Source organism: Siphateles boraxobius, unplaced genomic scaffold (assembly GCF_051911475.1).
Source record: "Siphateles boraxobius isolate OS27281-9 unplaced genomic scaffold, OSU_SipBor_1 29, whole genome shotgun sequence".
Taxonomy (NCBI): Eukaryota; Metazoa; Chordata; class Actinopteri; order Cypriniformes; family Leuciscidae; genus Siphateles; species Siphateles boraxobius.
Window position 1 is genome coordinate 18,694,432 of NW_027508908.1, and position 24,391 is coordinate 18,718,822.

The 24,391-nt window shown below is 39.4% G+C and overlaps 2 protein-coding genes across 3 annotated transcripts in view; both read right to left on the reverse strand.

Annotated features, from left to right (window-relative positions):
• nlgn4xa (neuroligin 4 X-linked a) overlaps nt 1-19,035 on the reverse strand; it is a 207,120-nt gene extending 188,085 nt beyond the window's left edge. For both annotated transcript variants that reach the window (XM_077246789.1, XM_077246790.1), the window contains exons 1-2: nt 18,670-19,035; nt 8,247-9,009 (exon numbers count right to left, since the gene is read on the reverse strand). In XM_077246789.1, the coding sequence (XP_077102904.1) occupies nt 8,247-8,709 (463 nt within the window). In that variant the 5' untranslated portion in view covers nt 8,710-9,009; nt 18,670-19,035. The remainder of the gene's footprint in view (nt 1-8,246; nt 9,010-18,669) is intronic.
• The window catches only part of LOC143753933 (uncharacterized), a 379,044-nt gene that overhangs the window by 333,880 nt on the left and 20,773 nt on the right, over nt 1-24,391 (reverse strand). The gene's annotated exons all lie outside the window — the stretch shown is intronic.

Here is a 24,391-nt window from a genome sequence, read left to right on the forward strand (position 1 = left end):
CTGCTCCATAACCAGAGCCTGCTGTGAGTCCACTACCGTAGGGAGGACCCCCTGAAATCTGGGCGGACGAGAACCCAGCTGTAACCCTTTTCTATTATGTACAGGACCAATAGAGAAAATATTTGGCAGAAGTTTCCACGCTGCCAGAAATTCAGATAAGGGAACCAGTCTCTCTCGAGAACAACCGAACTGACCGTTCTACAACCCTCCTCGGAGGATTGCACGGGGACGCTGACACCTCGGCGCCCTGAAGCGGCAAACCGGCAGGGAACAACCGAACTGGCAGCGCTGCGACCCTCCTCAGAGAGTCGCACCCCAGAGGGCGCCGAGGAGAAACGATTTCTCAAAACCGTCCCTACCCTGGAGGGGACCACCCTTAGAAGCCTGATAGCCTCGGCATCAGGTCTTTTTTTTTTTTTTTTTTTGCACTCTATGCCAGTTTCAGGAACATAGATTGGTGAGGAAGAAACCTCTGGAATCCTGCTGAACGGTTTAGTTTTCTTGAAAGCGGAGCGTCCAGAAGAACAGACATTTTTATCTTTCTTTTTCTTTATTTTTATATCAGAAAAATTTATACATATAAACATATATATATATATATATATATATATATATATATATATTCTCGAATATATTCTCGAATAGAGTCAATGCTGACATCCTCACATTCATCTATGTCCTTAAATACTTTACCCACCAGTACTGCCTCATAAAATGTATTTATTATTAAAGATGGCTGGTGGGTAACGTCGGGGTTAAAAAATTATGACGCCGACTCGGGAGAGAGAAAGCTCGCAAGCGTCTCTATAATCCAAGGCACTGTAATACCATGATACTTAATACCCATAACATTACTCTAGTTAGACGTTTGGGTATTAAACACATAAAATAGAAACCAGTTTATTCCACGATCTCGACACCTCAGTGTGGAGATAGGGAAAAACCAGTAGTCCCCGACGAGGAAGCTGAGATACAGAGTTTTCCTGTTTTTTAGATATATTTCATCTAATAAACTCTTTTTATTGTCACTCTCATAATGTTCAGCTGTCCAATAAATATTTAACTAGCAACAGCATTAGAAAAACCTCCTTTTAAAAGCTCCTCTTTATTCAACAGAGTTATGAGCTGCCTATTTATTGAAAAATCAAACATCTGCCTTTTTCTTAATATTCTTATTTGTTTTGTTCACTTTTTCTTAACAAAACACTAACGATACCAATTCCTCGGAACTGGAAATCGCAGCACACTGGATCTGCAGGTGAAAGCTGAGATAGGGCGGGGCCCGTCCCAACCCACGCTGTCAGATCCGTTTGCGAACCCCAAAATGCGAGTCGTCGCCGTGTCTAGGCAACAGCGGGACCCGCGCGGTGAGCGTGAACCAAACCATTCTCCTCAAAGAACGATCGGCGAGAGCGGAGCGTCTTCATAGATAGACTCATACAATGCTCACAATCAGCCCCCTCGAGGACTGACTGGGCATGCTCAACTACCAAACAAGCAACACAAAGCTGATGTGTGTCCCCACCCGTAATATAACAAGGGTAGGGAACAACACACCGTCTATAATCTTTCTTGCTCGCCATAATAATGATAGATATATTGGGCTTGACAGACAACAATAAATTGACAAGGACAGATATACAGAGAGCGCTTGCTGAAGGTACAGAAGCTGTCGCGATAGCTGTCTACTTTATAGTTTCCTGGTCTATGACGTCACCTATGTCCTAGTGGGCTTCCATTGGACTGATTTTACACGTGCTTCATGACGTAATCACGCAGAGCGTTCTCCTCTTTCAACACTGCAGCTGATTCTTGTGGATACTGGACAGCATCATTTCGAGAAGACACTGGAATAACTGGACGCTTCATTGAACTCTCGGAATTCAATGCAGGATTTGCAAAATACTTAGTTTTGAGTTTTATATTGTGTAGGTCTCCTGCTAACATGGTTAACTCACATTATTACTGTCTTACTAGAATATTTCTGCTGATCAGTTGTGGGCCACTATTACCTAAAACTGTGTCTATTCATGCAGATTGTCTGTCGTTCTCACTACTCTGAGGAAAGATTTAAGCATGGACCAAGATTTGTTTTTAGCAACGTTTATGTTACATCAGTCATTCAGCTATAGCTCGGCTAAAGTATACACTGTTATAGATACATTTTCCACATGTTCACTGCAATAAATTAGAAAAATGTTCGGTAAATAAATAAGTACAAGTAAAATAATAGGTTTGTTGATGGACATCCACTTGTTAATGCTGATGGTGAGGAATTACAGTTGCAACATAATGTACCTCAAACTAAGTAGTGTATCACTGAGAAACGTCCTGCTCGAGTCGTCCTTGAGATGGAGGTTACGGTTTGAATAACTAGTTCTTCCAGTGTTTCATCATCGGACTTGCGCTCAGAATGATATGGTAAAATCGACATCAAGGGTCTGTTTGGACCATATTCTCCAAGGAAAGTTTTTAGCACCATGCTGTCTAATTGAAATTTGTTGAGGATTTAAAACATGAATGAAATTACATTTGGAAACATGGCACAATGGATTCTGTATGATGCAATTTATATAGTACAAGTAATGGAATGTTATTTTTGGAATTCTATTTTACGGTTTTAGTTTCCAATTTTATGAAATTTTAGTTTGATATTACAATATTAAAATTATTTAACTGTATAACTGTAAATTTCATAATATATAGAAATAAATACATTTAATATTAATTTTAATGCTATTTACATTTGATTGTTCAGAATTAATAAAATAATAATTTACATAATTTGGCGTTATTTAAATATATATATATATGTATATATATATATATATATATATATATATATATGCATTTTTTATATATATGTTTGTATACTTCTATTTCTATGTATCTATATATTTAAATTCAATGCAGTAACCTTTAATTGTACAAAAAAAACTTTATTTAAACATAACTAATTAATAATTAATACAGGAATGTGTTCAGGAAGACTGTTGAACATTGACACTAATGATATGCATACCACAAAAATTCACAGGGATACCCTCCACCCGTGTATGCCCAGGTTTGACACTTCCAAATCATCCTGTAGTGTATTAATCTACTTTTTCTTCTTCTCCTGAGCACAGGTTGAATCAGTATTTTTAGCATGTACGAAGCACATTTATTAATCCCTTAGTTCAGAAGCTCATTACATTTTATTCATTAATAATTCAACCTGAAGAATATGAAGAACTAAGTTAAACTAGCTTTGAACCCTTTTTTTGGCTGAACATTAAAGGACATCTCATCATTACCCAGCGGTCGATATCCCCACAGCTCAAATAAAGGTTTCACACAAAACACATTAACCAAAAGAAATGGCCAATTATTCAGAGGTGATTGACAGCAACACATGAATAGTCACGGGGGCACAAAATGAGAGATGATCATGTGTGATTGCATTATAGTATAGCTTTCATGGAATGGAAGGTTGTAAAAACAATCTGAGATTATGGTCCAAACTGACATGAGAGCATCACGCATTCCCTCCAAATGTGTCAGCTTCACATTCATGCCGTTCCCAGGAGACCATTATACAATAAACTCAATGACATCACCAGTCTTTGTGACATGGCATGTTATCCTGCTGGAGACTCAGAAAATGGGTAGACTCTTGCCATAACCAGATGCACACAGTCAACAAGGTTGCAGATCACAGCAGGTTGAATGTGGAATAAATGATGCTCAAATGACATTAAAGGATCTTAAGTGTGCCAAAAAAAATCCCCCATGTCATTTAACCACCAACAGCAGTTGATAAAAAGAAGGATGGATCCATGAATTCATGTGGTTAACCAAATTCTGACTCTATCATCTGCATCGCATCAGAATCATGATTCATCAGACAAAGGGATGTTTTTTTGTTTGTTTGTTTTTCAATCATCTAATGTCCAGTTGGCAAGCATATGCCCACTGTAGCTTCAGCCTCCTGTTCTTGGCTGACAGACAGAGGAACGTGTTTGCATGCTTTTACCGCCAACCAGTTAAAGGTTCAAAGTGTGCATTCAGAGATGTTGTTCGGAATAGCACTGTTGTAATACCTTGTTATTTTAGTTATTGTAACCTTCCTGACAGCTTGAACCATTCTAGCCATTCTCCTCCATACCCTCTCATTAACGAAGCAATTTCACCAGCATCACCACCAACTGCTGCTCATCTGATGTTTTTCTTTCTTCCTTTCTTTTTCGTACTCTTAAAACTCTAGAGACCGTTGTGTGTGACAATCCCAGGAGATCAGCAGTTTCTGAGATGCATTCTGAGATATATTTAGTGACGTAAAATAGAATGAGATGAGATTGAAAGTCTAGGATTCAAAAAACAACTTCAAGGTAAAAAGTAAGCTTTGCGATTTGAAAAAAATAAAATTAAAAATAAAAATAAACATTTTACGGCTTTATATAAATAAGAAATACTTATGATACTTCACTTTTTACTTATAAAATATGCACATTTGAAGAAATTTGAACTCTTTGGTAAACAAACAAAAAAGGGTCAGATTCAGTTGCTTTGAAGTAATTTGGAGCATTCTCAAATGATGGAATCAAGTTTTGCACATACAGGTACATGTGAAGTAGGACATAAGACTAAGCCTAGTAATTACTATGACCAGGGACGTGCACAGGGGGGTTGCTCAGGTTGCCCGGGCAACTGCCCATATGCCCTTCTCGACTCAAGTTGCCCTTCCGAGAAAAAAATAATAAAAATCGTACAATGGCTGCAGAATTTCACATAGGCCTAGATACATTTTTTTTTTTTTTTTAAATCGCAAAGCCTCATTCACTTCCATTCATGCACCGAAAGTGAAAGTCAGTAAGGTAAGGGCAAACTGTTTACGTGGCTGCAGCGCTGCACGCGACCGGTGCGTAAGACCCCACAAATTACTTAAGGCCCCGCCTCCATCTCGTGTCATAGCGTGTCAATTAATGTGTACAACATCCATGACAAAATGAAGCGAAACTATCCTTCTGGTCACGAAAAGATGAAGAAGAAAAAACCCATGAGAGTGAATTGCGGGAACAACAATCAGGTAAACTTGTGTTCTCTCCTCTCTAAGTTTGATGTCAGCAAAGTTTGATGTTTTTCGGTCTTGCTAACCTAGCTGGGCAGGCAGTGCATCTCTTGCATCACTTTGTGCCTGACAAAAGTGAGAGTAAAATAAAAAAAATTATTACGTTTGTTTTTGATAAGCTACAAAGTGCAACGGTGTTTGTTTACCTACTGCAGCTCGGAAAACATAACCGCGTCGCGTGTGTTATCATGCGTTCATATGCGCGTGCACGAAATGAAACTCGCATTTTTCAAGCAGAAATATGTGGAGACCAGACATACTGTACAATACATGCACGTGAATGATGGCACTCCCAATCAAAGTCACATTTATAAAACAAGAAACTGATTATCTAGTCTCAGTGTAGTTAAAAACTCTAAACAACTGCACTAATTATGCAAGATAGAAAGCAATGTATTGACAATTTGACATTGATTGACTATTGATTTATAGGCTATATTGAATTTAAAATGTTGATTAGCTGGACATACTGGTCAATATGGATGCACATCCCTCAGTAAATAATAACCATAAATCAAGAATTGCTTCAACATGCATAATAATAAATAAATAAAAATCATACTGATGCCGAAAATACCCAGGCTGTAGAGAGAACCAAAGTTAATCCCAAAAGCCAAAGCTCAGGGTTATAATTTATTATTTTCTTCTTATTTATGTTTACGTTAATATTCACTTGTTATGTCAACATTCTATAGAAAATACTCTATTCAAAAAATATTGTTTGTTTGAACCTCATTCTGTTCTATATTGTTGTACTTATTCTTTGACTGTTTTGTTTCAAGGAGGGAGGATTGTATTGGGAGCACTGAAGTGTCAGGTGTGATTGTGTGGCAATGGCAAATGGTTTACATAGCTCACGGCGTCACAGGTCAGGTAGAGGGCCCCTTTTGCTTAGGGCCCCAGGGGGAGTTCAGGATCGGCCCTGGGTTTAGCAGTCGATTCTTTTCCCTACCGGAATTCCTGTTGCCTTTACGCAATCATACTACAAATCATGCGTAGTTGCCCGTAGCCTACCATCAGAACTGAATACGAGCAAGAAGCACAACTGAATGTACAGGAAGCCCTTTTTTCAGGTCAGAGCAACTGCCCCTCATAATTCCTGTGCACGTCCCTGACTATGACTAGTATTTCTAGTAACATACTAAGATTTTACCATATCACTGTGGCTATATATTGCTATTATAATTGTTTTACTTTATAATTGTTTCATTTTTGTTTTTTTTAATCCTGTGTCAATTGTCTGGTCATATAATTTATATATAGGCTGATAGGCTGTGGAACAGCAGGGAGTGGGATTAATTACAGTACATGATCATAGGTGTCAGTTACTCATTTGCAATCTACATGTAGATCTCAATTACCTTTAAAACAAGACTGGATTTCAGATGTTAGGTTAAAAAAGTCCACCCATTGAGATAAACAATGAGTGTAACAAGCACTGATTTGTCGTGACTGCCTCTTTTCGATGTATGGGTTTTTGAATAGTCCAATAGAAATTAAATTGGTTAGCTTTCCCAATTAAAGACTGGAAGAGAGCCCACATTGTCTCTTCACCAAGACCGTCCCTTCAGGCTGAGGCATTAATTGTGATTAATTCAAAACAAAACAGGATGCCACCTCCACAGCCTTCACTCGTAACACTGAGAGATAACGCTGACTCCGTCACTAACAGACTCCAGTCTCTTTTGTGCGTCTAGCTAACAAAAGATGAAGGAAACTAAAAATGTATGTCTCTAACCAGTTTTCTACATATCAGGAAGAGGTGATCCAGGTTTTCCCATTCTAGCCCTGAAAAAATCATGCTTTTTTCTTTTGATATGGCACAAAAGGGCCTTTTTTACATCTGTCATCCTCTTTCAACAGTGGCACAACTTCAGAGCAAGTCCCTCTTTGAGTCAAAAATACCAGGACGTTCCCATATTACACAGGATTTTGAAAAGGGCAATTTGGAGAGCCAAGGCATAATGGGCGGTAAGCGTTTGAAAGCTAACAGGGGATGACCATCTTCAGTATGACACAAAGGAGGATTGAATTTCAACATCACAGGAGGGACTTTTTTAAAGCAAAACTGTGAGATGTCACAATTTTCTGACACATTCTGTTGGAAATTGACTGCATTGCAACAGTCATGAATACATAGGAATATAGTAACTTTGATTTCAGGTCAGAATCATGGATAATATTTCTAATTATTCCAGTTATTCCAAATTTCAATATAGATTCCAGAATTCAGGTTCCAATACATACTTCTGTTTATCAAAGTTTATATTTATAAATAAAGTTTAAAAAGCATTATGTAATAAAGAACAATATTCATAGCTCCCTATCCTCTCCCCAAATGACTGACTAATCACATCCCTGGCTAAATATCTTATCATGATGATGTTATAGTAAAAAATAAATAAATATATATATATATATATATATATATATATATATATATATATAATGTGATACAAATGTGGCTAATTAACCTCCGTGAGAGATTTCTCCCAGAAGTACATTTGTTGTTATGCAAGGTGATGTTCAGTTGCAAGTTAATCCCTTTTCTTACATTTTAATCTGTCAATCTAGTGTTCAAGCTAAATTTACCTCACCATCATGCAGCTGAAGCCTATAGGACAAACAATTGAGTGCTATCTGTATTGTTTTTAAATCATTTAAATTTAAATAACATAAATTAAAAAATACATAAGAGGTTATACACCAGCCAAAACATTCATGGTCAAAATTATTCCCAAATACAATTACAATACAATACAATTTTATACTAGCCAGATTTTAAGAAAAAAAATAAATGTTTACTTTGAATTGATAGTCATGAGCTTGCTCAATAACCTAAATGTGATGAGTATCTTTCTAAAAAAAATGGTCAAATCTAATTTCCCTTTCAGCAACAAACACACAAAAAGCCATTTGGGAATTCTCAACTTCCTAAGATTGGAAAATCTTCAAAGGTCCCATTGTGATGATGCTAACTAAACAGACGGTGCTGTAAAACAACCGAGATGATCTATCACAACTAACAAGATGTAATATCTACAACCTGATTAGCAAACAAACATTGATGAAACTTGTTGAGAAGAAAAAATTAAAGACAATCATCACATTATGTTATGGTAATGAAATTACATACCATCCTCGGTGGGAACATAAATGTTTAAGTATAGGCAGTCTTCACTTTGATCTTGTACGTAGGTTACAACGGTATCCAAGTTGGCGGTGAACCATACAGGTAACATATCATTGAGTAAAAAACGATCTTCCAGAAACTGAGGACAAACGGGAGCAAACTGTGTGGCATTTCGAATCCCAGGCCAGGACATGGGGGGCTCAGGGGGTTGAAACCTTCTCTCCCCCGTGGGCGGGAGGGCATAGGGAATCCCCAGATACTGTTCCACAGGCCCTAAAATCTCATTGGGCAGAGATGTTTTCAAGCCTCTTAGCTTGCCGTAGTTTGTTGTGACAATAGGTTGCTGCTGGCCCTGTGTAATGGCTAGCCAAGCAGCCGCAAGCACAATCCAGGGAAAAGGGCGGAGAGTAGCCAGCGGACGAACCATGGTGAGTGTTATCCATGGAGTTCCTCTGAGCCGTGACATGGTCCAGCTGCGGTTGGCAGAGTTATTTGAATTCACAGTCCTCCACTCCTCCCTTCTCCCACAACCAAGGTGAAACCTGCCTTCAGGCTGCAACGGACAGATGATTGACAGCACTCCCACCAATCAAATCAACAATCACGGCATCCCCCCTAGCCATGAGGGCGATTCTGGATCTCAGTTGTATTTCTGTCGTTCTTCAACTGCTATCCTTTTGACGAGAAACAAAATGTGTCTCTTTTTCCCTGAGCTGTCCTCTGGTGTAATTACTCCCTCTTTTCAATTCCTCCTTTATTGGTTTGCCTGTGGGAAAGAAAGAACAGCCCGTAAATTTTCATTCATTGTCATAAACAAAAACAAAGAAATTCCTTTTCCTTTATTAATGTGTATGCTTTGCATTAAGCATCGGAGATGCCAAGGTAACCTTGCACTGAAATGGGAAAAAAATACATGAATAGACACAAATAACAAATAAATTATAACACTTAGACATCATTATACTCTAGATTGAAACTGAAACTAAATGAAATATGACTCTACGTCTCTATTGACTGGGCCACGATTTATAAAGTAAGTGGTCTGGTAAATTGATAGGCTCAAATAACTGTTAGCATTGCATTGTTGCGTAAACACAAAATATATGATATACATTTATGTATGTTGTACTGAAAACGTATGCTTGGAATATATTGATCTATTTGCCAAGAAAAAAACATGCAGTGTGATTGAGCAGTTATGTTTTTAGAACTACAATTCTGTCCAATCTATACATTATTCTCCTTCTCATTACTTAAATTAAATTATTTAAATTTTCAACCCGAAATGCAAACTTGTTCCAAACCTGTATGAATTCTTTCTTCTGCTGAACACAAAATAAGTTATTTCAAAGAATGTCGGTAACCAAACAGTTGATGGGCCCCAATTGACTTCCATAACATTTATTTCCCATACTATGGAAGTCAATGGGGTCCATCAACTGTTTGGTAGACCATTTTCAAAATATCTTCTTTTGTGTTCAGCAGACAAAAAGGAAATTCATACAGGTTTGGAACAACTTGAGGGTGAATCAATTATTAATTTTGGGGTGAACTAGCCATTTAATGTAGGAAAGACCAATCTAAGACTTTGAAGTATTTTGATCGCTTGATCCAGTAATGAATGCTATTAGTTCCCTTTCAAGGGAACTCGAGCTGCGTTTGAGACGCGATGGGAACGCTCTACGTCGTGAAGCACCTGTAAAATCAGTCCAATGGAAGCCCACTACGACATAGGTGACGTCATAGACCAGGAAACTATATAGCAGCCCTGAAATCAGACCGCGACAGCTTCTGTACCTTCAGCAAGCGCTCTCTGTATATCTGTCCTTGTCTATTTATTGTTGTCTGTCAAGCCCAATCTATCATTATTATGGCGAGCAAGCAAGATTAAAGACGGTGTGTTGTTCCCTGCCCTTGTTATATTACGGGTGGGGACACACATCAGCTTTGTGTTGCTTGTTTGGGAGTGGAGCATGCCCAGTCAGTCCTCGAGGGGGCTGATTGTGTGCATTGTCTGAGTCTATCTATGAAGACGCTCCGCTCTCGCCGATCGTTCTTTGAAGAGAATGGTTCGGTTCGCGCTACCCGCGCGGGTCCCGCTGTTGCCTAGACACGACTGTGACTCGCATTTTGGGGTTCGCAAACGGATCTGACAGCGTGGGTTGGGACGGGCTCCGCCCTATCTTAGCTTTCACCTGCAGATCCAGTGTGCTGCGATTTCCAGTTCCGAGGAATTGGTATCGTTAGTGTTTTGAATTTTTTTTTTACAAAAAAATATTTTTTGTAGGTTGTAGAACGGTCGGTTCGGTTGTTCCCTGCCGGTTCGCCGCTTCAGGGCACCGAAATGATTGTTCAAGCAAATCCAGAGGCCAGTCTCGAGAGACTGGTTCCCCTTATCTGAATTTCTGGCAGCGTGGAAACTTCTGCCAAATATTTCTCTATGGGTCCTGCACATAATAGAAAAGGGTTACAGCGGTTCTCGTCCGCCCAGATTTCAGGGGGTCCTCCCTACGGTAGTGGACTCACAGCAGGCTCTGGTTATGGAGCAGGAAGTGCTTACACTCAAACCGATTGTATCACAGATTCAGTCCGAGGACTGGTTTGTCGCAATAGACTTGAAGGAAGCGTACTTCCAAGTATCTATTCATCACAGGAAGTTTCTGAGGTTCGCTTTAAAAATGTGGCGAAGCATACCAGTATCGGGTTCTTCCATTTGGCCTAGGTTTATCACCCCGCACCTTTACAAAATGCGTGGATGCAGCTCTGGCTCCTTTGAGATTCCAGGGCATTCGCGTATTGTATTATATCGACGATTGGTTGATCCTAGCTCAATTTGAGCATATGGCAGTTCGGCATCGAGATGTCGTTCTGTCTCATTTAAAGATGTTGGGGTTGCCACTCAACGCCAGAAGAGTTTGATCCTCCCAGCTCAGAGGACCACTTTTCTAGGTGTAATATGGGTTTATCTAGGCCAGTCACTCACTGTGAAACAGTTTCAGACTGTGGGTCTCATGTCAGCTGCGTTCAACGCAATTACTTTTGGCCTTCTGTACATGAGACCCCTGCAGTGGTGGCTCGGGACCAAGGGGTTTTCTCCGAGGGGAAATCCGTTTTCACATGATCAAGGTCACGCGGCTATGCCTACGTGCCTCGGTCATGTGGAAGAACCTTGGTTCCTCGCCCAGGCCCAGTGTTGGGGGTTTCTTGTCGACGCATTATGCTATCGACGGATGCTTCCCTCACAAGTCGGAAGTGATCATGAGTGGTCGCTCGGCGGAGGGTCCGGACAACACACTGACGATCTCGTAAATCAGAGCAGATATCCTGTTGAGGCAGGGGCTGAGGCCCGGGGAATGGAGACTTCACCCCGTGGTGGTGGAGCTCCTATGGGAAATCTTTGGTCAAGCTCAGGTCGATCTTTTCGCTATGGTTTTCCCTCACATATCCAGCTCCTCTCGGACTGAACGCTATGGTGCAGGTGTGGCCGAGGCTGCACCTGTACACATTCCCACCGTTATCATTGCTCCCGGGAGTTCTGCTGGGGTGCGACTCTCTGAGGAGGGTCGCAGCGCTGCCACTTCGGTTGTTCCCTGCCGGTTCGCCGCTTCAGGGCACCGAGTTGTCAGCGTCCCCGTGCAATCCTCTGAGGAAGGTTGTAGAACGGTCAGTTCGGTTGTTCCCTGCCGGTTCGCCGCTTCAGGGCGCCGAAATGATTGTTCAATCAAATCCAGAGGCCAGTCTCGAGAGACTGGTTCCCTTATCGGAATTTCTGGCAGCGTGGAAACTTCTGCCAAATATTTCTCTATGGGTCCTGCACATAATAGAAAAGGGTTAAACGGAGTTGTGGAAACGGTGGGCTTGGCCTCTGAGGGGGCCCAGCTCATAGAATCCGGTCTCTCGACTGAGGTCGTTGAGACCGTCCTTCAATCCATAGCTCCTTCCACGAGAAAACTATGTACATTGAAATGGAAACTGTTCTCTACATGGCGTGGAGAACGTTTTTTAAATCTTGTTAACTGCCCAGTTGGTACAGTTCTCGATTTCCTCAAGACCGTTTCTCTGCTGGATTATCTCCCTCCACCTTAAAGGTGTTCGTAGCGGCTATATCTGCTTATCACCCCTCTCGGGGCTTCTTCTCTTGGGAGAGATCCTCTTATTATTTGTTTTCTCCGTGGTACATTGAGGCTCAGGCCTGCACTGGAATCTAGAGCACCGGCTTGGGATTTGGCCATTGTACTTGAGGGTCTGGCCTTGGCTCCCTTCGAGCCCATCGAGGAGGTTTCAGAAAAATTCCTCACTCTAAAGATTATATTTCTCCTTGCTATTTCGTCTATCAAGAGAATTGGTGATTTACATGCTCTGTCGGTTGCTCCTTCATGTCTGGAATTTGCACCTAGTATGGTGAAAGCATTCCTCTACCCTAGACCGGGTTATATTCCTAAGGTCCCACTAAATGTTGGGGGCCCAATAGTGCGGCAGGCCTTTTATCCTCCTCCCTTTAATACCCCAGATCAGGAACAGCTTAACCTGTTATGTCCAGTCCGGGCTTTAGATGCCTACATTCACAGAGCTTCTCTGTGGCGTAAATCTGAGCAATTATTTGTTTGTTTTGGGTCACTCAAGAGAGGATGCCCTGCATCTAAACAGGTGATGAGTAAATGGATAGTCGAGGCTATTCATTGGCTTATGAAGCGGCGGGACAGCCTTCACCTATGGCTGTGCGGGCCCATTCTACTGGAGTATGGCGGCCTCTATGGCCTTAATTTCGGGAGTTTCCCTTCTTGACGTGTGTAATGCGGCAGGATGGTCCTCTCCGCATACATTTGTCAGGTTTTATGACCTTGACCTCTCCACTCCTGGGGCGAGGTTGCTTGCTTCTTAGTGTGCGCAGGACTTCACACAGAACGGGCATTTGTCACTATGGCGTAGTGGGTATGGGGTTCCCATCGCGTCTCAAACGCAGCTCGAGTTCCCTTGAAAGGGAACGTCTCAGGTTACGTATGTAACCCTGGTTCCCTGATAGGGAACGAGACGCTGCGTTTGCCTGCCATACTTCCTGCATGCCCTGATCGACTTGCTTCAGGTTTTTCAGAAGCTGTCGCGGTCTGATTTCAGGGCTGCTATATAGTTTCCTGGTCTATGACGTCACCTATGTTGTAGTGGGCTTCCATTGGACTGATTTTACACGTGCTTCACGACGTAATCACGCAGAGCGTTCCCATCGCGTCTCAAACGCAGCGTCTCGTTCCCTATCAGGGAACCAGGGTTACATACGTAACCTGAGACATTTTCATTCTGATATTCCAAATCCTGAAATATGGATGTGTGTTGTTGTTGTTTTTTGTTTTGTTTTTTGTCATATTTGCATGTATTTGAAAGAAACATTTATCCAAAGCAACTTACATTGCATTCAAAGCAAACATGTTATCAGTCCAGGCATTTCCTGGGATTCAAACCCATGACATTTGTATTGCACTACCATCATGCTCAGCTGTTCTACAGAATACTCTTCAGAATCATCATCAATAATAGCCTGATATATAAAGGCAATGAGCATGCTCAGAGAGTAGAATTCATCATGTCTCTGTCTGAGTCATCTACACAAATCTAAACAGATTTATCCATTATCCTTTGACTCTGATATGTTGTTCAAGTGCAAATTTGGAAATTTAGCAAAAGGAAACCATTCGTAAAGGATTACAGAAGAATAAATGACATTAAATACATTGGTTTGAGGAACCAGTGTTTCCTCTTGCTGTGGAAACACTAAAGGTCACAGTGTCTTTAGGAATCTTTCCAGGAAGATCCTCTGGAATAAATCAAAAAGCATTCAAAATACATATCTTTAGAGACATATATTGGAGTAGATGTGAATACAAATTTGCCACTGATTTAAATATTTGCGAATAGTAAAACGGCACGTCTGCATCACATTTATTGTCTGAAAAAAACGATGATCTTTACACCTGAATGAACAAACAGAAGAAGCACACAAAGCTGAGAGCAGATTATGCACAATAAATGCTACCTTGCGAGAGAATTTGAATAATGAATGCTCTATGCATTTCATCCACATACAAGAAAGAGTAAGAGAGTGGGTGTGAAAACAAGAATTGAGAATATCAGTTGTATCAGTTGGTGCTTTTGATACTCTTGAACTTCAACACAGCTGTACAACACACACCACAGCTCTGATTTGTTTAGCTTTATATAATGTTCAAGATCATCTTATGGATTGTTCATGCACATTTGCCTCAAATTACTGAGCTGGACTCCTTGGAGCCTCTGGAGGGAAACTTTAATGACTTAAGTCCTGAGTAAAACTAAGTGATGAACTCTTTCGTTCGCTCTGATCCCTACATTAATAGCTCTGTCAGTGAAACCGGAGTGGGGAAGCTTCTTAGGAGATTGTTCTTGGATCAGTACCTCTTCTTTAAATTGAATCCTCAACATATAAAACGTCATAATTTTACCAACAGCTCTTTAAAATATGGTGTGTTCAAGATGTCAGATGTTACACCCAGCGTTATCTACATTGTAATTTTCAAAGCCTTTCTAAATAATTATTTAAGAATCTAAGATTGATTGATATAACTTTTTAATTTCCTCATATCAAAAAGCAATTCCAGCAGAGATCAGATAGTAGATAGTATAACCCATGGATAGTTAATTGTGCGAACAAAGCAGTGATGATATAATAAACTCATTGAGACAGTCACATTAACTTAAATTGGTGTTGAGAAATGCTAAATTACAAAAGGATTAGGGTTATCTCTACTTCACTTCATAACAGAACGCCTTACAACAGCAGGATGTTTTAAAGCACTGACAGTCACAAGAGAAAACATGAAAGCACAAGAAAACAAACAACAAAGAAGCATTATCTCCTTTCTACAATGCAGAAAACATCCCCTGATATGGTAAATGACTGTAAAATATTATTCTGCTTAACATTTACAAGGATTTAAGAGCATTTGAAAGGTGATATTCCTCTAAGGCAGAATCTAATGAAGGAGTAAGAATTTCATAAGGAGTCCCTGTACACATTACACATGACATGCTTTAAAAGAACTTTATTGGTGGTCTGAGAGAGACCCATCTCGTGACACCTTGGGGTTTGAAGTCCACTCTATTTGTGTGTTTGTTTTTGTTTAATTAAAACCATCATTTAGCCCAGACATCAAGGCTTGTGTTGTACATGCTGCAGTGGCTCAATTATAAACAGGGAAAAAAAGTTTTCTAAAAAAATTAAATCACATTTTAAAAGACTGGTAAACAATTAAGAATTAAGACAACATTATCCACCAAGAGGCCTTTGTTGATCTATAGTCCTAATAATTGATAAGCCCTTGTTTTCTTTGCCGTTGATCATCTAAAAATCCTGACATTGAGTAGGGCATTTCAGAAAACCTTTCACGTAAATATAGGTCCTCCGAAGCAGATGGGTCTGAATGTCTGGCCGGCAATTTAATTTCGAACGCAGACAAAAAGCCATGTAACATCCACCGGTTTGTATGCTTTCTTCGTCTGGTGTCCAAGCTTGATCAGCCTAGAGGGATTTATTCAATAACTCTACGCCAATATTGCTACATCCTCAAGCAATGCTTAAATTCAAGAGGCTCAGTTTGGAGGCACTTTCTGCCAAAATACCCTATTGCAACAAACAAGTTCAAAGAATATATGTGTCTATACTGGCTATCAGCCCAAAGGGATAGTTCAACCAAAAAGAAAGGTTCCTTTGGTTTACTCACCCTAATTGTTCAAAACATGTAAACATGTAGTTTTTGTCCACACAATAAAAGAGTCAGTGGGGTCCAAAACAACATTGGACCTCTTTGTCTGGAGGAAATAATAATAATAATAATAATAATAATAATAATAATAACAACAACACTAAAAGTGACACATTTCAAAATATCTTATTTTACGCTCCACAGAAGAAAGAAAGTCATAAATTTTTTGAGCAACAAAAAATTTGTTTCATTTGGGGTGAACTCTTCCTTCACTGCCATCAAGTAAATGTGGTATATTGTTTTAAATGGTAATGTAAGTAAGTAAATGAATAAATACAGTAAATAACTTTTAAAAATATTCAACCATTTAGGGATGTTCTCAACTGAATAATTAAAAATCCTCTCCCATGTTTAGTATCAAATTCATACAATTTTGAATTCATCATTTTCCCCACGGCCACATCTGTCAAAGTTCCATTTAGATAAAGCTGATTGGTTGGAATTTTAATACATTTTTTTGGGTGAGTCTGAAAAATAAAAAGAAGGAAGAAATGACACCAAGGAGAATAAAAGGAGAGAAAATAGAATCACTGCCTGTGTGATCACTGAAGATAACTCACGCGAATCTCAATGAAGGTGTCGGGTCTCTCTCTGCATTTTAATTATAATAAATGATCTACATGAAGGAGGCTCTAACAATTGCACTGTTCAAAGAGTGACTCATGATGCAAAGGTGACACGGTCCAAACGATAGACAAAGAAATAAAGCATAGAAACCGCTGTGACCTTTGGGTGAACTTCGGATAAACGTGGTGCGATTCCGTTGCAAATGCACCTGCTATGACTTATTCAACATGGCGTCTGGACTAGCAAGTCAGCTGGAATTTGTTTTCTCAAGCTGTATTCTCTCTTTCTATCTTTCTGTCAGTTGACTGAGTGTGGACAGGAACCCCAGTAAGCAAAGAGAGAGAGTGAAAATGTATTCAAAGTCAAACCTCTGAACCTATGAGCTAGTGAGAGAGAAATGTATACTGAACTGCACCTCTAAATGACTAGGACCAGAATAAATATTGCTCTTAACAGCATCCTATTTTTAAATTAGAATATATATTAAATGCATGTGTAGCTTGCAACACTAAAAGGTAGCTTCATCACATTATATTTGTAAATAGCAAATCATTTACATCAACAGTGAAAAAAAACCCAAAAGGTTCTCATGATCAGTCCAGGCCTCTTCCTATCAGCATCGACCACCAAAACCTGCAATATATACCTGACCAAAACTGAAGATGCAGTTACTCACCAAGATCCCATAATACCAAAAGAGCAAAGAAGCCCGTGGTGCATGTTTAAGTGCATGTAGTAGGCCTATAGATACAAAGAAAGTTGCCCCATGTGGTAACTTGTAGGCCTATACAATAATTTCAACAAATAAAAAAATTGTTTAAAACTTGTATTAGTTGCCTAAGTTACAAGTCAAATTATCCAGGTCTAGGGACACAATTACATAATGCCTACCTATAGTTAATTAACGTATTTCGGGTAGAATGAATGAAGCTGTTTGCACTTCCTTAAGTATTATTTCACCGCAGTCTGACATGATGTCACGCAGTTGCCGCGCATACTGACAGAAGTGAAGGTTAAAATGCTGTACAGTGCGAATGTTCGAGAGGCGGCCCACTCTATCCCCAAAACACGCATGCAGGAGATGTCCACAGTACCACCTTGTGGCTCACCGCTGCATAAGCGGAATAGATTCGGCTGAAACAGTGGTCCCTGTGATGAAAGTCCGGAGTCACCGCATCTTTATAGGAGAATGTAGTTATTCTGTAGCCAACAGCAAAGCTATAGGCGAGAGTCAAGTTACAAAACAAACCATATCGCTTAACCAAATCTACTTCAGTCTGGGCGCACCTTAAGTGTCCAGTCTCAGACTGATATTGTATTTTATCGCGACTATATTATGTGTTTTAAGAAGTCTAACCTCGCCTTTTTCAAAGCTTGATCCAATATTATGGCTCTCGAGAAACGAAATTTCGAACGATTTATCGCCACCACATCTTTAGCCGAGTGTCTGATTAACACGCATATGGATGTGCACTAGTGAGGAAAACAATCATGAAGCATATCTCACTGTACCGAGCTTTGGTTAGCCACAGGTAAGTAGTGCTATAGCCTACTGAAATGCTTAGTTCTGCCACACGATTCCCCTTGTAAAGCCATTTCCCCTCATATACTGGTTGTCCAAGTGCGTACATTTTGCCTATTTCCCATGACGCATATGAAAGACTCTTTCGTGCAGTAGCCTACTTGCTTTTCAAATCTAAATGTGGATACGACTAATATTGGAAAGCAGAATATAAGGGTTTTATTGATAATAGGCTACTTAATTTAAATGACGAAAAAATCGAACGCAAAATGTATTGCCCAAAAAACTACTGAAACAGGTTATACGGCCAGCCTTTTTCATGCAGATCATACAGCGCGTGTAGCCGGCGCGAATTAAACACTCAAAGCAAAATCGTTACATGGTCCGGATGAATGAAGCTTTCAGAGAGCGAGAGAAAGAGGGGAAAAATCTTGTGAAGCAGCGGGAAATAACCGTGAACGCGGCGTCAGACAAACAGTTCAACTGTGTATGCACACCATAGAGATGGGCTATTTTAACTTCCACGGCTGCTCGTGTGTCTTACCTTTGCAGTAGCTGTCTGCATTGTACGGCTTCTGTCCTGCCGCCCGACTTCCCGAGGTACGGTCAAAATGTATGTGCCACACAAGGGAAAAAAATCTAACTCCGTTCTGCCCCTGTTAAAATCCAACGTGATGCTGCCGTCCGAAAGAGAGGTGGCTCACCGGGGACTGTTCAACATATCTGATGTAAATGACCAACATAGATTAAGGTAATTCGTTGAAATCACTGCGGAGAAACATTAAATTGTAGAGAATCTGATTGCCTCCATAGAAAGAGGCAGCACTGACTGAAAAAAAAAGAGATTAAAGGGAAAGAGACTCAGGCTGTATCAGGCGTCTCTCTCTCTCTCTCTCTCTCTCTCTCTCTCTCTCTCTCTTTCTCTCTCCAAGTTGCCATTGGACTGCACTGAATGAAATTTGCAATGCCTACAACCAATAGATTGCCGCATTCACTTTATCACCCTTTAAACAGCTGCTATTACCTTTATAATTGCTGGGTGGTTGTGGTTAAGTTGTTTTGATGTATATTAAGATCTATGTCAAGATGTGAGTGCTGTTGTACCGAATATCAAAATGGCAGTATGGTCATGATGCCACACTTAACCAATGATATATCATGTAGTTTACTTTAAAAAAAAAAAAAGCCATTTATTTTGTATATTTTTTCATTTACCAAGCATTAAAAATTGCATATCGGCAAGCAATACAGATTGGAAAGCTGTCTGGAACAGTGTACTTTATCAGTGGAGTAGAGTTACAGAGATTTTCCCTAAACTCAAACTGTTCTGTTATCACTTAGCTCGAGCTCCACACTAGGTTTTCCATGTTTATCTTCCTGTAGAGAGCAAACCCACTCCAAACATTCATGAAGTTGGAAAATTTACAGATGCTCTGACTTTCAACACACCGTTTAAAAGCACAAAATTCTCTGCATGAGAAACTCTAAAGGTGCAATCACATTTACCATTGTTCAGCAAGTTTTTATTATGTCAAATCCAGTCATTTCAATAGGAACCCACACAGTCGTGATTTGCGTGAGGGAGAGAGTTTCCCGACATTGATTTCATTGGTCACACATTTGCCGTGTTGACCAATGGAAAGCTGTTTGGTTTGAAAGTGATTTATTTGTGAGCTGTGCATACTGACAATGGACCCTTTTGCCTGCTAATGTGATCTCTGTAACTTTCTAAATACATGCTTCCCGCATGCTTGCATATTCTTGTCTGGTAGGCTGGATATAAGCATATAGCCTGTTAAGGGTAGGGGTAGGTTTAGTGTAATAAGGGGTTAGGGTTTGTAGAATAAGTTGACATGTACTTGTAAAGTGTTGACATGTAGGTGCAACGTTACTTATAGTCAACTTTTTGAAGGGGGACATCAAAATAAACTGTTACCCTGATCCCTTTTTCTGGCAGACAGACACTGTACATTACATTTACTATGACCAGACTTCATATTATGAGCTTTGCATTAAACTTTTAGGATGACAAGAAACACTGTCATTTTCGGGAGGGCTATCTCCATTTCTCAGAAAAGCTTCTGTCATTTATCAACTTTTTATGATTTTATTATTATTATCATTATTACTGATTGTGGCTGTGATTGGATGTTTAGATTAAAAAGGACATCCGTTATGTAATTTGTGTAAAAAAGGTACAATTACCAACAGTGGCTGATGCACTTTGGTGCTGTGGCTAGTGTAAATTACCGAGCATGCCCAAGTGCTTCGGATTGCAAAGATACAATCACGCACGAGAGACTTAGATCAAAGACCATGGACGCTCATTTCTCTAGGCGTTCAAACTCCCGGCACAGATGAAGCTTGTTGCCTCAGGGCAACAAATGGATTCATATGGCAGCCGAGGGCCCACGCGAGTTTAATGTGAGTAGATCCCTGCCACTGTTTACTCCCTATTCTTCATATCTGTTATAAAACAGTACTTTTAAAAGATAATCATATACTTTATAGTTTTGTCTCCCCAGCGAAAGCCTGAGGAAATAAATATTTCCAGCTTCTGGCTGAGACTGAGAAAGACTTTTCAAAGATATTGTGTCAATACAACAACCAGTAAAAAAACTTCATGATATACAGATTGTTTGTTTTTTGTTTCTTTGAGGGAGTTCATAAATCTGATGTTAAATGTTATTTTAGTGATGAAAAAACACTCTCTCAAGTTTCCAAGTCAGTGCTGAGGCTCCAGCCCATTCGTCCACTGTATGACTATTACATTTGAGTAACCAGCAACAGCATTCTGCTTCTTCCCTTCTGAGAAACTTTTCCACGTCTCTCATTTCTCAGATTTTCTCACTTCTCGTGCTGCAACTGAGTCAATGCAGCTAATTTTGCCTCACTGTCTCCCTCCTCTCGGTCTAATAGCAGGGATCTGTCTAGTGCCCGCTGACCCCAAACTTAGTTACACATTTAATCTTAGCCACATCCCGCAGTCACGTAACAATTGCTACGTCTCTAGTGGATAGCCCGTGATGTATCGGACTTGACACCCGCATCAATGACTGCTGAGAGCTGGCCAAGTGCTATGGGCAGTATGGAATGGCATATCAGCTTTTACACCTGAAGTGTGCCTGTCAGAAGGAATAAGTGTAAGAGAGTGACTGAGATGACTGTTCTTTAATAATTTATGTTCTGTATTTGACATTTAGCACTGTATGTATTGATTTGATAATTTGTATTTGGCTGTGGTATAGAGGGGAAAAAAGTGCACTGTTAGAGAGCATCTTACTGTGTAAGGTTCAAGGATGAGAGTTGAAATACACATAATTGTTTAGTTTTGAATGGAGCCAGTAAGAAAATAGGTAGAATAATAAATACAAAAAAATATATAATATTTATATACAAGATTGTTTTGTTTCTTTTTTTAAGATGATTGAGCGAGAGATGAAGTTAAGCATGTGCTTGTGTATGATTTCAAGAGAAATTACTCCCCTATCTCTAATACATCTACTTTATGATAAGTATGGATTCTTAGTCTCAATGAATATGAATGTGTCAGTTAAATATTGATGTATGTATGAATAAATAATCATTTATTAACTTTGTCTGACCGGACAAATTTCTACAAGATTTGTTTTCTGAGAACAAATTCCTCAACAATTTTCTTTATGAATTTAACTAGAGGTAAATTCTAAAAACGATGTGACAAGTCATTGATATGCCTTGATGAGATGATTTTCAAGTTTCAATTTCAAGAAAATTCCACTATTGTAAAACGAGACAGCATAATGTAATTTGATAAAATGTCACAGCCTTATTATGAAAGATCACATCGGTTCTCTTTTGTATCTTTGTCCTGTTCACCATTCAACATTATAAGGTTTCAACAGATTCTGCATCAGGGTAATTGAAAAATGTGGGGGGTTTAACCTTTTTTAATAAAATGAAATAAAGTATATGTCTGTGACTGTGAGGTGTGTGTGATAGATCACCTCACAGTCACTCACATGGGCATAATGAGTTAAAAAAGGGCAATGCAAGGTGCAAAATGACACACAGAGGATACAATCTTTCCCACACGAACATCCTTGCCCAGACACACACCACAGGGTCTAAATCTTCCCAGCTCACACAGAAGCACTCCACATTGCACTTCCATGCACAAACTTTGAAATGAATCCTCAGTGACATCTGCCAGTCTCTCAAGGGTTGATGGACAGATTGAGTGGTCCAATTCTAAAGGATCTTCATATTCAGAGAGCAGCTAAAATAAGCACTGGAGTGTTCCTGTCCTTCAGAGGCAACAGATACGGAAGGCACAGGGGGGAAAAGATCAATGTCAAAACGGAATGTGTTGATGGATAAGGATGATGTGGTTTGACCTGAGCCATTAATAATTTACAGATGAAATCTGTAATGAAATTATTTGTGTTCAAAAGTTCCTCTTTCCTTATAATGGTATGAATAATTGCATCCCTGCATTACACTTTCCTTTTATATCAGTCTGTCTATCTGCGTATTGATAATTTGGGCATATTACAGGTACAAAAAATAATCTAAATGAATATATAACCTTGTATGAAAATACCACATGAAAAGTTAATGCAGGATTTAAAATGTTTTAAAACGACATAAGGGTACCAATTTAGTAGATAAAGTGAACGTTTCTTTTACTGCTCGTAAAAAAACGCTTTTTTTAAACATTGCGTCATTTTACGTCACGAGAGGGCGTTGTAAGTGTGCTCTGCGTCCGCTCAGTGCAGAATAGGTTGGTATTCAGTAAGAGCGGTCGTGAATCAGTGTTTTCGGTAGTTTTTGTATTTTAATTTATCATCGTCATGGTAAATGAATGTGTTTGTGGAGGTTGCAAAAACTGCCTGTGAGGACATCGAGTCCACCGGTTTCCTAACAAAAAAAAGGACGGTGCTATCTTTCGTGCCTGGGTGCATCCACCTCCCTGCAGCACTGACTTTCCTCAGCTGTGACCATTGCCTCGCATTTCCCCAGAGATGGGTAGAGTATCCAAAAACTGTACTCAAGTAAAAGTAAAAGTAATAATCTTAATAGTTACTTTGAGTAAGAGTAAAAAGTATCCAATGAAAAAAACTACTCAAGTAGTTAGTTACTAGTTACTTCGGATCATAAAGGCATATATATATATATATATATATATATATATTTATATGAACACAAACAATGATCAAATGCACATTGATGGATCTTCTTCTGTCTGTTCTCCAAAATGTAATCAAATGTATATTTCTGCAAGCATGTTTAAAATTGGTTAACTGTGTCTAAGGCAGGCAAAGGCATTTTTCAAGTCGAGTTCGCACGTCACTGCCCAATACACACATTACCGCGGTATGGCGGGTGTTCATTTCATAAACTGTTGCCTATAAATTAATGTATATGTCCAAAAAACGGATAATGTCATACTTTGTTGTTATCGTGGCGTAATAATCTGTTTGGTTGTAAAATGTATTACCTGAATGAAATGAAATCGAATGTATCATCCTGTGGAATCATTCATTCACAGACAGCATACGAAGATGTTCAACAAATAAAGATCTTCATCGCCGGCAATAATATTTCCTCACCGTCCGAAATGTCATTGCGATCCATTGTTTTCCTGTTTGAATCGACCGCTCTCCCTCCCGTTACGTCACGCCCGTCACACCCATTTTCAGATGCGGAAGTAACATTTTCTCACAAAAACGACTCCAGAAGCCACTGTAGTGTATTTCTAAGTATATTTGAAAGAAAATCTAGTTCCTACATTATTTTTATATACATTGATTCGTTGGGTCCTCTAGCCTGCAATATCCCCAATAATAAGATATTTAAAGATGGTCAGTGAATGAGCTATGAATTCAGAAAAAAAGGCTGGGAAAGAAAGTAACTCCATGCCTATTTAACTGTGTATCATAGTGTTGCATGTTTAACAATTTTGACATTACATTTTTATTCACTGACTCTCAAGTGAATTTGTTGACACAGTTCAATCAGGCATATCAGATGAAAATAAATAAAACATGCCTGTATAACACTTCCACAGCGAATCATTAATATTTTCTATTCTAATTTCACCTGGGTGCATTTTTTTTTTTTTTTTTGCCTTCAGGCAAATATGCAACAACAATATTTACTTCCATTGGCAAATGAGATGGCTAACAGATTATGGAACGAATCCACTTTCTTATAACAAAATTATTATCTTGAAGGTGATGCAAATACTATTTGGTAATGGCATTTATTTTGATGTTATGACGGAT